At 41.0% G+C, this 19,703-nt stretch overlaps 1 protein-coding gene across 1 annotated transcript in view; it reads right to left on the bottom strand.

The window, feature by feature from the left end:
* LOC133608251 (asc-type amino acid transporter 1-like) overlaps positions 1-19,265 on the bottom strand; it is a 71,893-nt gene extending 52,628 nt beyond the window's left edge. The window contains exon 1 of the mRNA XM_061963456.1: positions 19,149-19,265. Coding sequence (XP_061819440.1) covers positions 19,149-19,254 — 106 coding nt within the window. The 5' untranslated portion in view covers positions 19,255-19,265. The remainder of the gene's footprint in view (positions 1-19,148) is intronic.
* Positions 19,266-19,703: the final 438 nt, after the last annotated feature.

The raw sequence follows: 19,703 nt of genomic DNA, 5'->3' as shown, positions 1-19,703 counted from the left end.
AAATTGACAAAACTATTTTAAATAGCTGCAACATAATGGCATTTTAACTTTAACTTTAAGTAGATAGGATCTTTGATCCAAGACACAGCTTACATTTAACTAAAATGTTATTTTCTTTGTGCTCGACAAAAGAAAAGTATTGAGAATATCTCCATGTTAAGAAACTCGACTTCTGGCTTCTCCACGATGTCTTGTTAGTTGTTATGAGAGTAGCGTATGTGTGTGTGTGGCCCTTTAAGATATGACAGCATGTGAGGTGAGTGACGTCAGTGAGAGAGGTGAGCGAGCGGCGACAGTGAGTGCGTGCAGGTGCTCTAGCTTGGTGGATGGCTGCGTCCAATAAAGTCACAAAGTTGCAACAAACCGCCGGTCTTGTCATTCACCCTCAGCTGTAAAGACCCACTGCCGGGTAAAGTGAAGGTTGTTAGCGCCGAAGACGTACATAGGCCCTGGAGGAACGTCTCCCCTGCGCTCCTCAACTGCGGTATGGGAGTCCCCCCCCCCGCCCCCACCCACACAAAGCACGCCTTTTCTTTTCCACCGCAGCGCTGCAATAAAACACACTCAGATCTTCTGTTTCTAGCCGATACTACATGAAAAAGTAACGTAAAATAACGCAGTAACGCATCATGTAGTAACGGTAACTGAGTTACTGAATATAAAAAATAACGCGTTAGATTACTAGTTACCGCCGAAACTAACGGCGTTACAGTAACAGTCCCAACACTGCTTGCAAGCGTACTTCTTCTTCTTACTCGTCGTCGCCATGATTGTCTCTTCTTCGTTCTTCTGCTTGGTCTCCTCCTTGTTGTGTGTGCAGTTGTGTACTCTCCAAAAGCCCTAGAGGTTATGACGTGAGTGGGCCGGCACGCTGTTTATATGAAGGAAAAGCGGACGTGACGACAGGCTGTCCTCACTCAGGTCCGCATGGACCTGGAGGGGGCGTGCCTTGTTTTCCGGCTAGAAATCGGGAGAAATTGGGGAGTATGGTTGTCCCGGGAGATTTTCGGGAGAGGCACTTAAATTCGGGAGTCTCCCGGAAAATTGGGGAAGTTTGGCAAGTTTGTCTATAAGTGACCAGACGCCCGAGATCAAAACTAGGAATATAATCCCAGAGAAGGGAAAAACCGGTCAGCTATTTTTAAATTGAAGAAACAATATGATGAGGTTATATATACATGCTACATGAACAATGTATGAATACATTAGATATCTATATATCTTAGGGACCTATAGACTGTATCTAACCTAACACTAACTGTAACCCTAACCCTGACCCCTAACCCTAAACCCTAACCCCTAATCCCTAACCCTAACGATAAACCTAACCCTAACCCTGACGCTAGTGCTAACACTAACCCCAACCCTAACCCTAACCCAACCCTAATCCCAACCCTAACCCTAACACTAACACTAAACCATAACCCTAACCCTAACACAACCCTAATCCTAAACCCAACCCTAACACAACCCTAACCCTAACCTCTAACCCTAACCTTAACCCTAACCCTAACTGTAACCCTAACCCTAAATCTAAACCTAACCCTAACCCTAACCCCTAACACAACCCTAACCCTAACAATAACCCTAACGCTAACGCTAAGCCTAACCCTAACGCTAGAACTAACCCTAACGCCAGAGCTAACGCTAACCCTAACGCTAACCCTAATGCCCAAACCTAACCCTTATGCCCAACCCTAACCCCAACCCTAACCCTAACCCCAACCCCAACTCTAAACCTAACCAACCCCAACCCTAACACAACCCTAACCCTCTAACCCTAACACTAACGCTAAACCATAACCCCAACCCCAACCCTAACCCAACCCTAACCCTACCAAAACCGTAACGCTAAACCATAATCCTAACACAAACCCAAATCCCAACCCTAACACAACCCTAACCCTAAACCTAACCCCTAACCCAACTCTAACCCTAACCCTAACCCAACTCTAACCCTAAACCATAATCCTAACACAAACCCAAATCCTAACCCTAACCTTAAACCTAACCCCGAACCCAACCCTAACCCTAACCCAACCCTAACCCTAACACAACTCTAACCCTAACACTAACGCTAAACCATAATCCTAACACAAACCCAAATCCTAACCCTAACACAACCCTAACCCTAAACCTAACCCCTAACCCAACCCTAACCCTAACACAAACCCTAACACAACCCTAACCCTAACCCTAACCCAAATCCTAACCCTAACACAACTTAAACCTAACCCCGAACCCAACCCTAACCCTAACCCAACCCTAACCCAACCCTAACACAACTCTAACCCTAACCCTCTAACCCTAACACTAACGCTAAACCATAATCCTAACACAAACCCAAATCCTAACCCTAACACAACCCTAACCCTAAACCTAACCCCTAACCCAACCCTAACCCTAACCCTATCGCTAAAAAGCATACACAATCTGTGTAAATATATTAGTCTGTGGGTAAAAGGACTTGAAAGGACTCGAAACTCAAAATGCAGGACTTGGGACTTGACCTGAGACTTTCCAGTTTTGACTCTGGACTTGACTCGGGACTTGCCTGTCTTGACTCGGGACTTGAGGGCAAAGACTTGAGACTTACTCGTGACTTGCAAAACAATGACTCGGTCCCACCTCTGGGACTTGGTGGGAAGCGTTTGGGAACCAATAGACGATAAATGTTTCTTCCTGCCTCCTTGCCTCGGGCGTCTTTTTGCAAACTGTCCCTCAACAACACCCGTGCACAAGAAGCAACTAATGGGCGCCTGTGATCCAATAGGAAGGAGGACGCGGTGCACGCCATGACCACAAAGGTCATCAGCTGTGAGCGTCCACTAACGATGCGGCCCCAGCGAGCGTGTTCATCTTCCCTAACCCTAACCCTAACCCTAACCCTAACCCAACCCTAACACAACTCTAACCCTAACCCTCTAACCCTAACACTAACGCTAAACCATAATCCTAACACAAACCCAAATCCTAACCCTAACACAACCCTAACCCTAAACCTAACCCCTAACCCTAACCCTATCGCTAAAAAGCATACACAATCTGTGTAAATATATTAGTCTGTGGGTAAAAGGACTTGAAAGGACTCGAAACTCAAAATGCAGGACTTGGGACTTGACCTGAGACTTTCCAGTTTTGACTCTGGACTTGACTCGGGACTTGCCTGTCTTGACTCGGGACTTGAGGGCAAAGACTTGAGACTTGCAAAACAATGACTCGGTCCCACGTCTGGGACTAGGTGAGAAGCGTTTGGGAACCAATAGACGATAAATGTTTCTTCTTGCCTCGGGCGTCTTTTTGCAAACTGTCCCTCAACAACACCCGTGCACAAGAAGCAACTAATGGGCGCCTGTGATCCAATAGGAAGGAGGACGCGGTGCACGCCATGACCACAAAGGTCATCAGCTGTGAGCGTCCACTAACGATGCGGCCCCAGCGAGCGTGTTCATCTTCCCTAACCCTAACCCTAACCCTAACCCAACCCTAACACAACTCTAACCCTAACCCTCTAACCCTAACACTAACGCTAAACCATAATCCTAACACAAACCCAAATCCTAACCCTAACACAACCCTAACCCTAAACCTAACACCTAACCCAACCCTAACCCTAACCCTAACCCAACCCTAACACAACTCTAACCCTAACCCTCTAACCCTAACACTAACGCTAAACCATAATCCTAACACAAACCCAAATCCTAACCCTAACACAACCCTAACCCCAACCCCAACCCTAACCCAACCCTAACCCTAACCCTAACCCTAACCCAACCCTAACCCTAACACAACTCTAACCCTAACCCTCTAACCCTAACACTAACGCTAAACCATAATCCTAACACAAACCCAAATCCTAACCTTAACACAACCCTAACCCTAAACCTAACCCCTAACCCAACCCTAACCCTAACACAACACTAACCCTAACCCTAACGCTAAACCATAATCCTAACACAAACCCAAATCCTAACCCTAACACAACCCTAACCTTAAACCTAAACCCTTACCCAACCCTAACCCTAACCCTAACCCTAACCCAACCCTAACACAACTCTAACCCTAACCCTCTAACCCTAACACTAACGCTAAACCATAATCCTAACACAAACCCAAATCCTAACCCTAACACAACCCTAACCCTAAACCTAACCCCTAACCCAACCCTAACCCTAACCCTAACCCAACCCCAACCCTAACACAACTCTAACCCTAACCCTCTAACCCTAACACTAACGCTAAACCATAATCCTAACACAAACCCAAATCCTAACCCTAACACAACCCTAACCCTAAACCTAACCCCTAACCCAACCCTAACCCTAACCCTAACCCTAACCCAACCCTAACCCTAACACAACTCTAACCCTAACCCTCTAACCCTAACACTAACGCTAAACCATAATCCTAACACAAACCCAAATCCTAACCCTAACACAACCCTAACCCTAAACCTAACCCCTAACCCAACCCTAACCCTAACACAACACTAACCCTAACCCTAACGCTAAACCATAATCCTAACACAAACCCAAATCCTAACCCTAACACAACCCTAACCTTAAACCTAACCCCTTACCCAACCCTAACCCTAACCCTAACCCAACCCTAACACAACTCTAACCCTAACCCTCTAACCCTAACACTAACGCTAAACCATAATCCTAACCCTAACCCTAACCCTAACCCTAAACCTAACCCCTAACCCTAACCCTAACACAACCCTAACCCTAATACAACCCTAACCCTAACACAACTCTAACCCTAACCCTCTATCCCTAACACTAACGCTAAACCATAATCCTAACACAAACCCAAATCCTAACCCTAACACAACCCTAACCCTAAACCTAACCCTTAACCCAACCCTAACCCTAACCATAACCCAACCCTAACACAAATCTAGCCCTAACCCTCTAACCCTAACACTAACGCTAAACCATAATCCTAACACAAACCCAAATCCTAACCCTAACACAACCCTAACCCTAAACCTAACCCCTAACCCTAACCCTAACCCTAACCCTATCGCTAAAAAGCATACACAATCTGTGTAAATATATTAGTCTGTGGGTAAAAGGACTTGAAAGGACTCGAAACTCAAAATGCAGGACTTGGGACTTGACCTGAGACTTTCCAGTTTTGACTCTGGACTTGACTCGGGACTTGCCTGTCTTGACTCGGGACTTGAGGGCAAAGACTTGAGACTTGCAAAACAATGACTCGGTCCCACCTCTGGGACTTGGTGAGAAGCGTTTGGGAACCAATAGACGATAAATGTTTCTTCTTGCCTCGGGCGTCTTTTTGCAAACTGTCCCTCAACAACACCCGTGCACAAGAAGCAACTAATGGGCGCCTGTGATCCAATAGGAAGGAGGACGCGGTGCACGCCATGACCACAAAGGTCATCAGCTGTGAGCGTCCACTAACGATGCGGCCCCAGCGAGCGTGTTCATCTTCCCTAACCCTAACCCTAACCCTAACCCAACCCTAACACAACTCTAACCCTAACCCTCTAACCCTAACCCTAACCCTAACCCTAACCCAACCCTAACACAACTCTAACCCTAACCCTCTAACCCTAACACTAACGCTAAACCATAATCCTAACACAAACCCAAATCCTAACCCTAACACAACCCTAACCCTAAACCTAACACCTAACCCAACCCTAACCCTAACCCTAACCCAACCCTAACACAACTCTAACCCTAACCCTCTAACCCTAACACTAACGCTAAACCATAATCCTAACACAAACCCAAATCCTAACCCTAACACAACCCTAACCCCAACCCCAACCCTAACCCAACCCTAACCCTAACCCTAACCCTAACCCAACCCTAACCCTAACACAACTCTAACCCTAACCCTCTAACCCTAACACTAACGCTAAACCATAATCCTAACACAAACCCAAATCCTAACCTTAACACAACCCTAACCCTAAACCTAACCCCTAACCCAACCCTAACCCTAACACAACACTAACCCTAACCCTAACGCTAAACCATAATCCTAACACAAACCCAAATCCTAACCCTAACACAACCCTAACCTTAAACCTAAACCCTTACCCAACCCTAACCCTAACCCTAACCCTAACCCAACCCTAACACAACTCTAACCCTAACCCTCTAACCCTAACACTAACGCTAAACCATAATCCTAACACAAACCCAAATCCTAACCCTAACACAACCCTAACCCTAAACCTAACCCCTAACCCAACCCTAACCCTAACCCTAACCCAACCCCAACCCTAACACAACTCTAACCCTAACCCTCTAACCCTAACACTAACGCTAAACCATAATCCTAACACAAACCCAAATCCTAACCCTAACACAACCCTAACCCTAAACCTAACCCCTAACCCAACCCTAACCCTAACCCTAACCCTAACCCAACCCTAACCCTAACACAACTCTAACCCTAACCCTCTAACCCTAACACTAACGCTAAACCATAATCCTAACACAAACCCAAATCCTAACCCTAACACAACCCTAACCCTAAACCTAACCCCTAACCCAACCCTAACCCTAACACAACACTAACCCTAACCCTAACGCTAAACCATAATCCTAACACAAACCCAAATCCTAACCCTAACACAACCCTAACCTTAAACCTAACCCCTTACCCAACCCTAACCCTAACCCTAACCCAACCCTAACACAACTCTAACCCTAACCCTCTAACCCTAACACTAACGCTAAACCATAATCCTAACCCTAACCCTAACCCTAACCCTAAACCTAACCCCTAACCCTAACCCTAACACAACCCTAACCCTAATACAACCCTAACCCTAACACAACTCTAACCCTAACCCTCTATCCCTAACACTAACGCTAAACCATAATCCTAACACAAACCCAAATCCTAACCCTAACACAACCCTAACCCTAAACCTAACCCTTAACCCAACCCTAACCCTAACCATAACCCAACCCTAACACAAATCTAGCCCTAACCCTCTAACCCTAACACTAACGCTAAACCATAATCCTAACACAAACCCAAATCCTAACCCTAACACAACCCTAACCCTAAACCTAACCCCTAACCCTAACCCTAACCCTAACCCTATCGCTAAAAAGCATACACAATCTGTGTAAATATATTAGTCTGTGGGTAAAAGGACTTGAAAGGACTCGAAACTCAAAATGCAGGACTTGGGACTTGACCTGAGACTTTCCAGTTTTGACTCTGGACTTGACTCGGGACTTGCCTGTCTTGACTCGGGACTTGAGGGCAAAGACTTGAGACTTGCAAAACAATGACTCGGTCCCACCTCTGGGACTTGGTGAGAAGCGTTTGGGAACCAATAGACGATAAATGTTTCTTCTTGCCTCGGGCGTCTTTTTGCAAACTGTCCCTCAACAACACCCGTGCACAAGAAGCAACTAATGGGCGCCTGTGATCCAATAGGAAGGAGGACGCGGTGCACGCCATGACCACAAAGGTCATCAGCTGTGAGCGTCCACTAACGATGCGGCCCCAGCGAGCGTGTTCATCTTCCATTGTGGCGGCCGCGGTGAGACGCTTACGCAACATTTGTTATGTCACACATTTTTGGGTGCCGCCGACGCATGAGTCATACGTCCCCTGCAGTGGACGTGTCTGTGGAAGTCTGACAAGAGCTGGGCCCACGTCTCCGGAGCCCACCTGCAGTCTGCTTCGGTGTCAACTTACCAAACCAGTACTGAGAAATGTTCAGGCTTGAACCAAAACCACCTGCACACACCCACACCTCCACCCACACCCACACCCACACCTCCCTGCCTGAGGGGGAACTCCAAAGTGGTTCAACTGCTTTGGTCTACTTGTGTGAAGCTCAGTCTCCATGTGTATATAAATATATACACATTAGTGTTGTCCTGATACTAATATTTTGGTACCGGTACCGGTACCAAAATAGCCTACTTTTCTACATAAAGGGGACCAAAAAAAAATGCCATTATTGGCTTTATTTGAACAAAAAAATCTTAGGGTACATGAAACATATGTTTATTATTGTCATTTAGTCCTTAAATAAAATAGTGAACATACTAGACAACTTGTCCTTTAGTAGTAAGTAAACAAACAAAGACTCTTAAGTAGTCTGCTGACGTATGCAGCAGAGGTGTGGACTCGAGTCACATGACTTGGACTCGGGTCAGACTCGAGTCATGAATTTGATGACTTTAGACTCGACTTGACAAAATGTAAAAAGACTTGCAACTCGACTTCGACTTGAACATCAATGACTTGTGACTTCACTTGGACTTGAGCCTTTTGAATTGACACGACTTGCTACTTTCCCCAAAACCCAAAGATGAAAAAAGTTATTCGGGAGCGCTCCGTATTTTGCATTGTGTACTTGTCTATCAGCGTTGCGTGTGTCAGCTGGTGTGCTCTCAGTACAACAGCCAATCAAATTACATCTACTTTGTTTTCATCACACAGCATTCATCCAATCAAATTGCAGGACAACCAACGAAGAAGACATGTCCAAACCACACGCCAGTGAACAAAAAATGATACCTAAAATCATTTTGTTTGGGTATAAAAATTGCGAGGTGGTCAACACAAAACGGTTCTGCAGTATGCAACACATGCGGTTCCAAAATGACTGATGGAGAGGCAACAACTTCCAACTTCGTCCGGCATTTGAAGTTGCACAAAGAAGGGTAAGTTTTGAATGTAAGATAACGTTTATTGGCTAAGTAACGTGACTTTTATTTGCTGTGTAGTTAAATCAGTGAGGCTGTAAACTCACTGCTAACGTTATAACGTTATTGCAAACACGGGAATCTGTTGCAGTTCACTACCTTATTCATACTTTTTGTTCAGTGATTTTTTTTTAAGCAGGGTTACGTTAGTCAATATATCACACGTAACGTTAGACGGCGGTCAGCAGCACCGCGTATTTTAGCCACCTAAAAAAAGACAAAAATAGTCAAATAAAGGTCAGTTAAAATGTATACTATATTATGAATATGTGTACCGTTTTAGCTAGCTTTCTGACATACTGTTGGTTGTTTACCTCAGTGGTCCCCAACCACCGGGCCGCGGCCCGGTACTGGTCCGTGGATCGATTTGTATCGGGCCGCACAAGAAATAATTTTTTTTTTCTTTCTTTTTTTAATTAAATCAACATAAAAAACACAAGATACACTTACAAGTAGTGCACCAACCCAAAACAACTCTCTCCCCCCTTTTGTTCTGGGCAGGGCCGGCCCGTGGCATAGGCCGTATAGGCAAATGCTAAGGGCGCCGTCCACCAGGGGGCGCCACGCCAGTGCCACAAATGTTGGAGAAAAAAAAAAAAAAAAAAAAAGTTGGTACTATTATTTCTAAATACAAAAAATAATCCCACGTTAATTAAAATGCGCCCCTCCCTTCCCGTATCATGACTCTTTTTGGACGTCACCACATCCAAAAATCAACACAAGATGTCAAAACGGCCAAAACTGTCAGGTGCCCAGGGAAGAAAAAAGAGAAAAGAAGAGGAGGAGAAACGAGAAAAGACAGAGGTAGCAGGTAGGTAACGTTAGCCTACATGAAATGATTTGTCTGTTACAGAATGTGATAGTAACCTGGCTTTTTAGCATTAAGCTAATGTTACATGATTCGGCAATTGCTAATCTATAATCTGTTTTAACGTCGGGTTAATATTGTGGAGGGGGCTAAATTGTTATGGAAAATAATAATGTAACGTTAGGGACAATTGTATTAGATCTTTTAAGCAGGTGTTTTTTGTTTACATTGTTATTGCCTTCTGGTTAGCTAATGTTTGCCCTGCAGGTAATAGTCACTTTTCCACCCCTTTATATATTAGATATAGTTGTAAGTAAAAAAAAAAAAGGTCAAAGACAAAGCTATTCGGTTTCTTGTGAGTATATACACTTCACTGCCGATGTGGGGGGGCGCCACCTAAAATCTTGCCTAGGGCGCCAGATTGGTTAGGGCCGGGCCTGATAAAGGGGACCAAAAAAAATGCCATTATTGGCTTTATTTGAACAAAAAAATCTTAGTGTACATGAAACATATGTTTATTATTGTCATTTAGTCCTTAAATAAAATAGTGAACATACTAGACAACTTGTTTTTTAGCAGTAAGTAAACAAACAAAGACTCCTAAGTAGTCTGCTGACGTATGCAGTAACATATTGTGTCATATTGTGAAGAATTTAGAACTATGTATGGTGATGCTTGTTCAAGCTTTTCATTCAACCAACTAACTGGAGTCATTGGGAAAAGATGGAAACAAATAATTAATTATTTTATATACAATATACAATATACAATATACAAGCTTTTCATTTATACAAGCTTTTTTCATTTATTTATTATTATTATTATTATTATTATTATTATTATTATTATTATTATTATTATATTATTATTATTATTATTATTATTATTATTATTATTATTATTTATTTTTTCATTTTCATTTATACAAGCTTTTATTCATTTATACAAGCTTTTCATTTATACAATATACAATTTATACAATATACAATATACAAGCTTTTCATTTAATCAACTAACTGGAGTCATTGGGAAAAGATGGAAACAAATAATTAATTATGGAACTACTAAATTATTAGTTTGTAAACCTCTAATAAGAAATTCGAGTTGGCAAAAAGGAACTAAAATAAATAGAAAAATATATAAGTTTTATTTAATAAAGAAATCTTTAAAAGGCTGCCCCATACAACACATTTGGAAAATGGGAGGACTTTTTTTGACTGCCCGTTGCCGTGGGATGCCATATTCAAACTAATCTATAAAACTACTATTGATGTGCAAAATCGTTATTTTCAAATTAAAATTATTTATAACTTCTTACCCACGGGGAAAATGTTAAAATTATGGAATATGACAGAGTCAGATGACTGCCCATTTTGTTGTCAGGAGTCTGAATCCACCCTGCGTTTGTTTTGGTATTGTCATATTGTGTCTTCCTTTTGGGTGGAAGTTGAAAAAATGTGTTTAAGGATTGGTTTGTTTATGAAGCTTGATGTGGTTTCTGTTATTTTGGGAGAGTTCATTGACAATCATGATTTAATCAATTTAATTATAGTACTAGGTAAAAGGTTTATTTTTAAGGCCAAAAACAGATATTCACTTAGTATTACTTTCTCATACCTGCCAACTTTTGAAATCAGAAAAACCTAGCAGCCAGGGTCCAAGGGCCGCAGGCCCCGGTAGGTCCAGGACAAAGTCCTGGTGGAGGATTCAGGGCTTCGCCCCCCGACGCAAAATGATTATTAGCATTCAGACAGGTTAAAATGTTGCTAAAACCATCACTTTTCTATCAGTCACAGTGACTTTTCAAAACAAAAATATTACAGCAAAAATCATATGGGTTGATTGACATGTTTATTCTGTAAGCTAACTTCAATAGTTTGAAATTATTTTGACAGTTAATGCCAGTTATCCTGTCAACCTTTCACAAGACTTCAATTTGTTCATTGAAAGTATAAACACTTTTTACAGTAAACAAATGGTAAAACAGTACTAAACAATTCCATTAAAAAAAAAAAAATTGGTGTCATTATTAACTTTCTGTCCAAGCTTGTATAATCTACTGCCTTGTTCAATTGTAAAAAATATTCTGTGCCTAAAATTCACATTTCTATCACAATTATCACACTGCAAACATGGTAAGCTAACTTCATTAAAATTAATAGTCCTGTCAATAGCATGGAATTACAATTCAAATGTAGTTTTTTTGTAAGCCTTTCAAAAGAATTCAAAATATGAAAAAATAATGAAAATTAATTGAAGCCATCAGACACTTGAAAAGTGGCACATCACATCTCTAATGTAATCATTTGAACTTTTCAACAGAAATAGCACTGCAAAAATATGAAGGACATACTTCTGTATTTTGGTAGTTATGCTGTCAACATTTAACACGATTTCTTCAACTTGGACTTGAAAGCATAAATAGTATAAACACTTTTAACAGTACAATTGCGCACCAAACACGAAGCAAGGCCAAAGCGCATGCATGGTGCAGGAGAACAAAGGACTTCTTTCATTTAAGGTTTGTGATAAACCATCAAACTCATTCGTTAAAAGGACTCTATAGTAATATAAAGCGAGTTTTTCTGGACATTATCATGCAAGAAAAGTTTATTTTTGGGACCGCGATCACCGCGTAATGATTTTTAAAGGTTGCATTACAAACATGTAACTGTCCCATGTGATCAGCCAGTGCGATTGGAAGTCCATGCTCAATTATTGCCTCCGTAAATAAAACTTCGGCATTCATCACATCCAAAGAATCTGTTTGGGCGACGAAAAACGTTGAAAGTTTTCCACTTGTATCGCTAGCAACGGCATTAGACTTGTGTTTTTTTTGTCCCAACGTGGTCTTTTACATCGCTAATTCCTCCGTGTCCGATCGAAAAATCTTGTCTGCACGAGGTGCAATTCGCGTAGTTTTCACCCTTTTTTTTTTTTAATTAATGAAAAACCGTATTTTTTATCACTGCAACCGTAACCCGGAATAGGTTGATGAAAACCGTACGAATTACGGGAAAACCGGAGTAGTTGGCAGGTATGCCGGTATACCGTACAACCCTAATACACATTTATAAGCACGCAGTGAAAAATATATATATACATACAATACAGGACAAAAGTTTGGACAAACCTTCTCATTCAATGCGTGTTCTTTATTTTCCTAACTATTTACATTGTAGATTGTCACATCACAACTATGAATGAACACATGTGGAGTTATATGTACTTAACAAAAAAAATAACTGAAAACATGTTTTATATTCTAGTTTCTTCAAAATAGCCACTCTTTGCACACTCTTGGCATTCTCTCCATGAGCTTCAAGCACACCTGTGGAAGTGAAAACCATTTCAGGTGACTACCTCTTGAAGCTCATCGAGAGAATGCCAAGAGTGAGCAAAAAAAGTCATCGGAGCACAAATAATAAGCAGGAATACAATGTGCATGTATGTATGTAAAAGTGTAAATAAAATTAGGATAAAAATGAGGACATAATAAAAAAAAATGTCACTGCCCTGCCTAGTGTTTGTACGCTTCACTTACATCAGAACAATCCAAACAAAACCAAAAAAAGTAACCAAATTAAATAAAAAAAATTGACAAAAATATTTGAATATAAAAATAATTTTTAAAAATAATTTTTTTTAGTCCGGGTGCATAAAAAAAAGCTCCCAAATGAACGAATGCGACTCGGTTTTAGTCGTTCGCTTAAAAGAGCCGTTCAAAAGACTCGACTCGTTTGGGAACATCCCATCTATACAGGTGAGTCCTCTGCTCACTAATCAAGAGCAGGTGTGGACGACACCAGAACAGGAAGTGGAAGATAAATAAGAGCGCCAAACAGGAAGAAACAACCCAAACACTGTCACACACATCATGACAATGACGTCATCGCTCCTAATATGAATCCATCATGACGTCATCGCTCCTAATATGAATCTAGCATGACGTCATCGCTCTTAATATGAATCTATCATGACGTCATCGCTCCTAATATGAATCTATCATGACGTCATCGCTCCTAATATGAATCTATCATGACGTCATCGCTCCTAATATGAATCTATCATGACGTCATCGCTCCTAATATGAATCTATCATGACGTCATCGCTCCTAATATGAATCTATCATGACGTCATCGCTCCTAATATGAATCTATCATGACGTCATCGCTCCTAATATGAATCTATCATGACGTCATCGCTCCTAATATGAATCTATCATGACGTCATCGCTCCTAATATGAATCTATCATGACGTCATCGCTCCTAATATGAATCTATCATGACGTCATCGCTCCTAATATGAATCTATCATGACGTCATCGCTCCTAATATGAATCTATAATGACGTCATCGCTCCTAATATGAATCTAGCATGACGTCATCGCTCCTAATATGAATCTATCATGACGTCATCGCTCCTAATATGAATCTATCATGACGTCATCGCTCCTAATATGAATCTATCATGACGTCATCGCTCCTAATATGAATCTAGCATGACGTCATCGCTCCTAATATGAATCCATCATGACGTCATCGCTCCTAATATGAATCCATCATGACGTCATCGCTCCTAATATGAATCTAGCATGACGTCATCGCTCCTAATATGAATCCATCATGACGTCATCGCTCCTAATATGAATCTATCATGACGTCATCGCTCCTAATATGAATCTATGATGACATCATCGCTCCTAATATGAATCTATCATGACGTCATCGCTCCGAATATGAATCCATCATGACGTCATCGCTCCTAATATGAATCTATCATGACGTCATCGCTCCGAATATGAATCCATCATGACGTCATCGCTCCTAATATGAATCTATCATGACGTCATCGCTCCTAATATGAATCTATCATGACGTCATCGCTCCTAATATGAATCTATCATGACGTCATCGTTCCTAATATGAATCTATCATGACGTCATCGCTCCTAATATGAATCTATCATGACGTCATCGCCCCTAATATGAATCTATCATGACGTCATCGCTCCTAATATGAATCTAGCATGACGTCATCGCTCCTAATATGAATCTAGCATGACGTCATCGCTCCTAATATGAATCTATCATGACGTCATCGCTCCTAATATGAATCTATCATGACGTCATCGCTCCTAATATGAATCTAGCATGACGTCGTCGCTCCTAATATGAATCTAGCATGACGTCATGGCTCCTAATATGAATCTAGCATGACGTCGTTGCTCCTAATATGAATCTAGCATGACGTCATCGCTCCTAATATGAATCTATCATGACGTCATCGCTCCTAATATGAATCTATCATGACGTCATCGCTCCTAATATGAATCTATCATGACGTCATCGCTCCTAATATGAATCTATCATGACGTCATCGCTCCTAATATGAATCTATCATGACGTCATCGCTCCTAATATGAATCTAGCATGACGTCATCGCCTATAATATGAATCTATCATGACGTCATCGCTCCTAATATGAATCTAGCATGACGTCGTCGCTCCTAATATGAATCTAGCATGACGTCATCGCTCCTAATATGAATCCATTATGACGTCATCGCTCCTAATATGAATTTAGCATGACGTAATCGCTCCTAATATGAATCTATCATGACGTCATCGCTCCTAGTATGAATCTGTCATGACGTCATCGCTCCTAATATGAATCCATCATGATGTCATCTCTCCTAATATGAATCTATCATGACGTCATCGCTCCTAATATGAATCTAGCATGACGTCATCGCTCCTAATATGAATCTATCATGACGTCATCGTTCCTAATATGGATCTATCATGACGTCATCGCTCCTAATATGAATCTATCATGACGTCATCGCTCCTAATATGAATCTAGCATGACGTCATCGCTCCTAATATGAATCTAGCATGACGTCATCGCTCCTAATATGAATCTAGCATGACATCATCGCTCCTAATATGAATCTATCAAGACATCATCGCTCCTAATATGAATCTAGCATGACGTCATCGCTCCTAATATGAATCTATCATGACGTCATCGCTCCTAATATGAATCCAGCATGACGTCATCGCTCCTAATATGAATCCATCATGACGTCATCGCTCCTAATATGAATCCAGCCTGACGTCATCGCTCCTAATATGAATCTATTATGACGTCATCGCTCCTAATATGAATCCAGCATGACGTCATCGCTCCTAATATGAATCTATCATGACGTCATCGCTCCTAATATGAATCTATCATGACGTCATCGCTCCTAATATGAATCTAGCATGACGTCATCGCTCCTAATATGAATCTATAATGACGTCATCGCTCCTAATATGAATCTAGCATGACGTCATGGCTCCTAATATGAATCTATAATGACGTCATCGCTCCTAATATGAATCTATAATGACGTCATCGCTCCTAATATGAATCTAGCATGACGTCATCGCTCCTAATATGAATCTAGCATGACGTCATCGCTCCTAATACGAATCTAGCATGACGTCATCGCTCCTAATATGAATCTAGCATGACGTCATCGCTCCTAATATGAGTCTATCATGCAACGCTAATTGACATTTTTTGTTTTACTTTATGAAAAAAAACATCAATCACGTTGTCCTATCAGTCCAGAGAAGCCAACGCCATCGACGGGCCAAGTTAGCACGCGAGCGAGCGAGTTCTTTCCAGTGTGAAATAGCTGAAGAAAACTGACACCATTGTTCCCCCTGCAGGAGCCCAGTAGGCTCCGCCTCCCACATCCAGCCGCAGCAACATGACAGTCTCTCTGCAAGGAACTTGTGGAATGAACCATGTGAGCCTGCCTCACATTTCTTTTCCCAAAGCCTCAAAGGCATCACGCGCCGCCCCGGAGTTCAAGTTTACAGTTTTACGGAGGTGTCAGTGAAGGCAACACGTGTGAAACATGAAGATCCTGGATGAATGTTTAGGTTATGTCGCACGTCCTCAAAGTTCAGAATATTCTGGATATTTGCAGCTAAAAATAGCCATCTTTTAACCCAACTGTTATTCCAGAACACTGTAAACATTCAATGATGCAAGGACCTCTTTTCTGTCACCAGGGCGTCCAATTAGTGCCTGATCAAAAATACACCAGCAAAAATACGAATTCTCTTCTTTTTGTTTAAATTCTTCAGAATTCTGTCTTTGACCTTTGACAGTTTTAGCAGCATAGTGTGTACTTCTTGTGTATTAAATGTCAACAATCCTTAGTACATGGTGTGTACTTCTTGTGTATTAAATGTCAACAATACTTAGTACATGGTGTGTACTTTGTGTGTATTAAATGTCAACAATCCTTAGTACATGGTGTGTACTTTGTGTGTATTAAATGTCAACAATCCTTAGTACATGGTGTGTACTTTGTGTGTATTAAATGTCAACAATCCTTACATTTATTGCTGCAATACATCATTGGACACTTTTGACAGTATTTGTATTAGTAATATTAATGATGTTGTTACATACATGAGTACTGCTGATGTAAGCTACTTTCTTCAACCCTTTATTTGTGTACTATAGTATACATGTGGTGTACTATAGTATACATATAGTGTACTATAGTGTGCGTAGTGTACTATAGTATACATATGGTGTACTATAGTGTGTGTAGTGTACTATAGTATACATATGGTGTACTATAGGGTTGTGTGTAGTGTACTATAGTATATATATGGTGTACTATAGTGGCTGTGGTGTACTATAGTATACATATGGTGTACTATAGGGTTGTGTGTAGTGTACTATAGTATACATATGGTGTACTAAAGTGTGTGTAGTGTACTATAGTATACATATGGTGTACTATAGTGTGTGTAGTGTACTATAGTATACATATAGTTTACTATAGTATACATTGAGTGTACTATAGTGTGTCATATAGTATACATATAGTGTACTATAGTATACATATGGTGTACTATAGTGTGTGTAGTGTACTATAGTATACATATAGTGTACTATAGTGTGTGTATTGTACTATAGTGTGTGTAGTGTACAATAGTATACATATGGTGTACTATAGTGTGTGTAGTGTACTATAGTATACATATAGTGTACTATAGTGTACTATAGTGTGTGTATTGTACTATAGTGTGTGTAGTGTCATATAGTATACATATAGTGTACTATAGTATACATATAGTGTACTATAGTGTGTGTAGTGTACTATAGTATACATATGGTGTACTATAGTGTGTGTAGTGTACTATAGTATACATATGGTGTACTATAGTGTGTGTAGTGTACTATAGTATACATATAGTGTACTATAGTGTACTATAGTGTGTGTATTGTACTATAGTGTGTGTAGTGTCATATAGTATACATATAGTGTACTATAGTATACATATAGTGTACTATAGTGTGTGTAGTGTACTATAGTATACATATGGTGTACTATAGTGTGTGTAGTGTACTATAGTATACATATGGTGTACTATAGTGTGTGTAGTGTACTATAGTATACATATAGTGTACTATAGTGTACTATAGTGTGTGTATTGTACTATAGTGTGTGTAGTGTCATATAGTATACATATAGTGTACATATAGTGTACTATAGTGTGTGTAGTGTACTATAGTATACATATGGCGCCCCCTCCCTTCCCGTATCATGACTCTTTTTGGACGTCACCACATCAAAAAATCAACACAAGATGTCAAAACGGCCAAAACTGTCAGGTGCCCAGGGAAGAAAAAAGAGAAAAGAAGAGGAGGAGAAACGAGAAAAAGACAAGAGGTAGCAGGTAGGTAACGTTAGCCTACATGAAATGATTTGTCTGTTACAGAATGTGATAGTAACTTGGCTTTTTAGCATTAAGCTAATGTTACATGATTCGGCAATTGCTAATCAATAAATAGCGAGTTCTGTTTTAACGTCGGGTTAATATTGTGGAGGGGGCTAAATTGTTATGGAAAATAATAATGTAACGTTAGGTAATTACAGTACTCCCACCTTACATTCCTCAGGGACATTTGTATTAGATCTTTTAAGCAGGTGTTTTTTGTTTACATTGTTATTGCCTTCTGGTTAGCTAATGTTTGCCCTGCAGGTAATAGTCACTTTTCCACCCCTTTATATATTAGGTATAGTTGTAAGTAAAAAAAAAAATGTGGGGGGGGGCGCCACCTAAAATCTTGCCTAGGGCGCCAGATTGGTTAGGGCCGGGCCTGTATAGTGTACTATAGTGTACTATAGTGTGTGTATTGTAACAAGACTCCCAGCAAAGCAGTCACTTCCTGCACTTTAAAGCATCCCCTCTGACGTTCACACACACACACACACACACGCGCGCGCACACACACGCACGCACGCACGCACGCACGCACGTACGCGTATTTCACGCACACTTTCTGGAAGTGGAACAAAGTTCCAAGTCGATCGGAGGGTGGGGGGGAAAGAAAGATGGAGCCACGTCTACACACAAGTTGTGTAGCATGTAGGTGATGCAACACAAGTTGTGTAGGTGATGCAACACTTCACTGGGTGCCACGCAGTCAGGGCGCGTCCAAACGCACCTTTTTGTGCGTAAAAGCTGCAAGTTGGCGGCCGCAGTTGATCGACAACATGTTCACCTTCTCAACATTGTTGCGTTGCAGAACTCACCGATGATGATCGCGCACGCGCTCCAAAGTCCGATTTCCTTCTTCAGAGTGACTCTGTCGTCCTTGGACGACTTTTTGTCCTTCTTCCTCTTCCCCTCGTCCCCCATCTCCGCGACCACGTCCACGTCCACGTCCGCGTCCACGTCCACGTCCACGCGACTGACTGGCCACTGGAAGCGAGAAGCGCGCTCCTGTTTGTCCACCCCGCACTGATGCGGACTGGCGCATGCGCAGTGAAGCCGGGACGCGTACCTTCTCGGATTGAAGCAACAAATGGCATCACGTGACCTGCACGCAGCCTCCTTTTAAACGCAAATACATATTTATCATACATATATTATTATTATTACTTTTATTACTTTTAAACGCAAATACATATTTATCATACATATATTATTATTATTACTTTTATTACTTTTAAACGCAAATACATATTTATCATACATATATTATTATTATTACTTTATTACTTTTAAACGCAAATACATATTTATCATACTTATATTATTATTATTACTTTTAAACGCAAATACATATTTATCATACATATATTATT

The sequence above is a fragment of the Nerophis lumbriciformis genome, linkage group LG06 (genome assembly GCF_033978685.3).
Source record: "Nerophis lumbriciformis linkage group LG06, RoL_Nlum_v2.1, whole genome shotgun sequence".
NCBI classification, from domain to species: domain Eukaryota; kingdom Metazoa; phylum Chordata; class Actinopteri; order Syngnathiformes; family Syngnathidae; genus Nerophis; species Nerophis lumbriciformis.
Note: the sequence above shows the minus strand (reverse complement) of the source record. Positions and strands in the feature narration are given on the sequence as shown.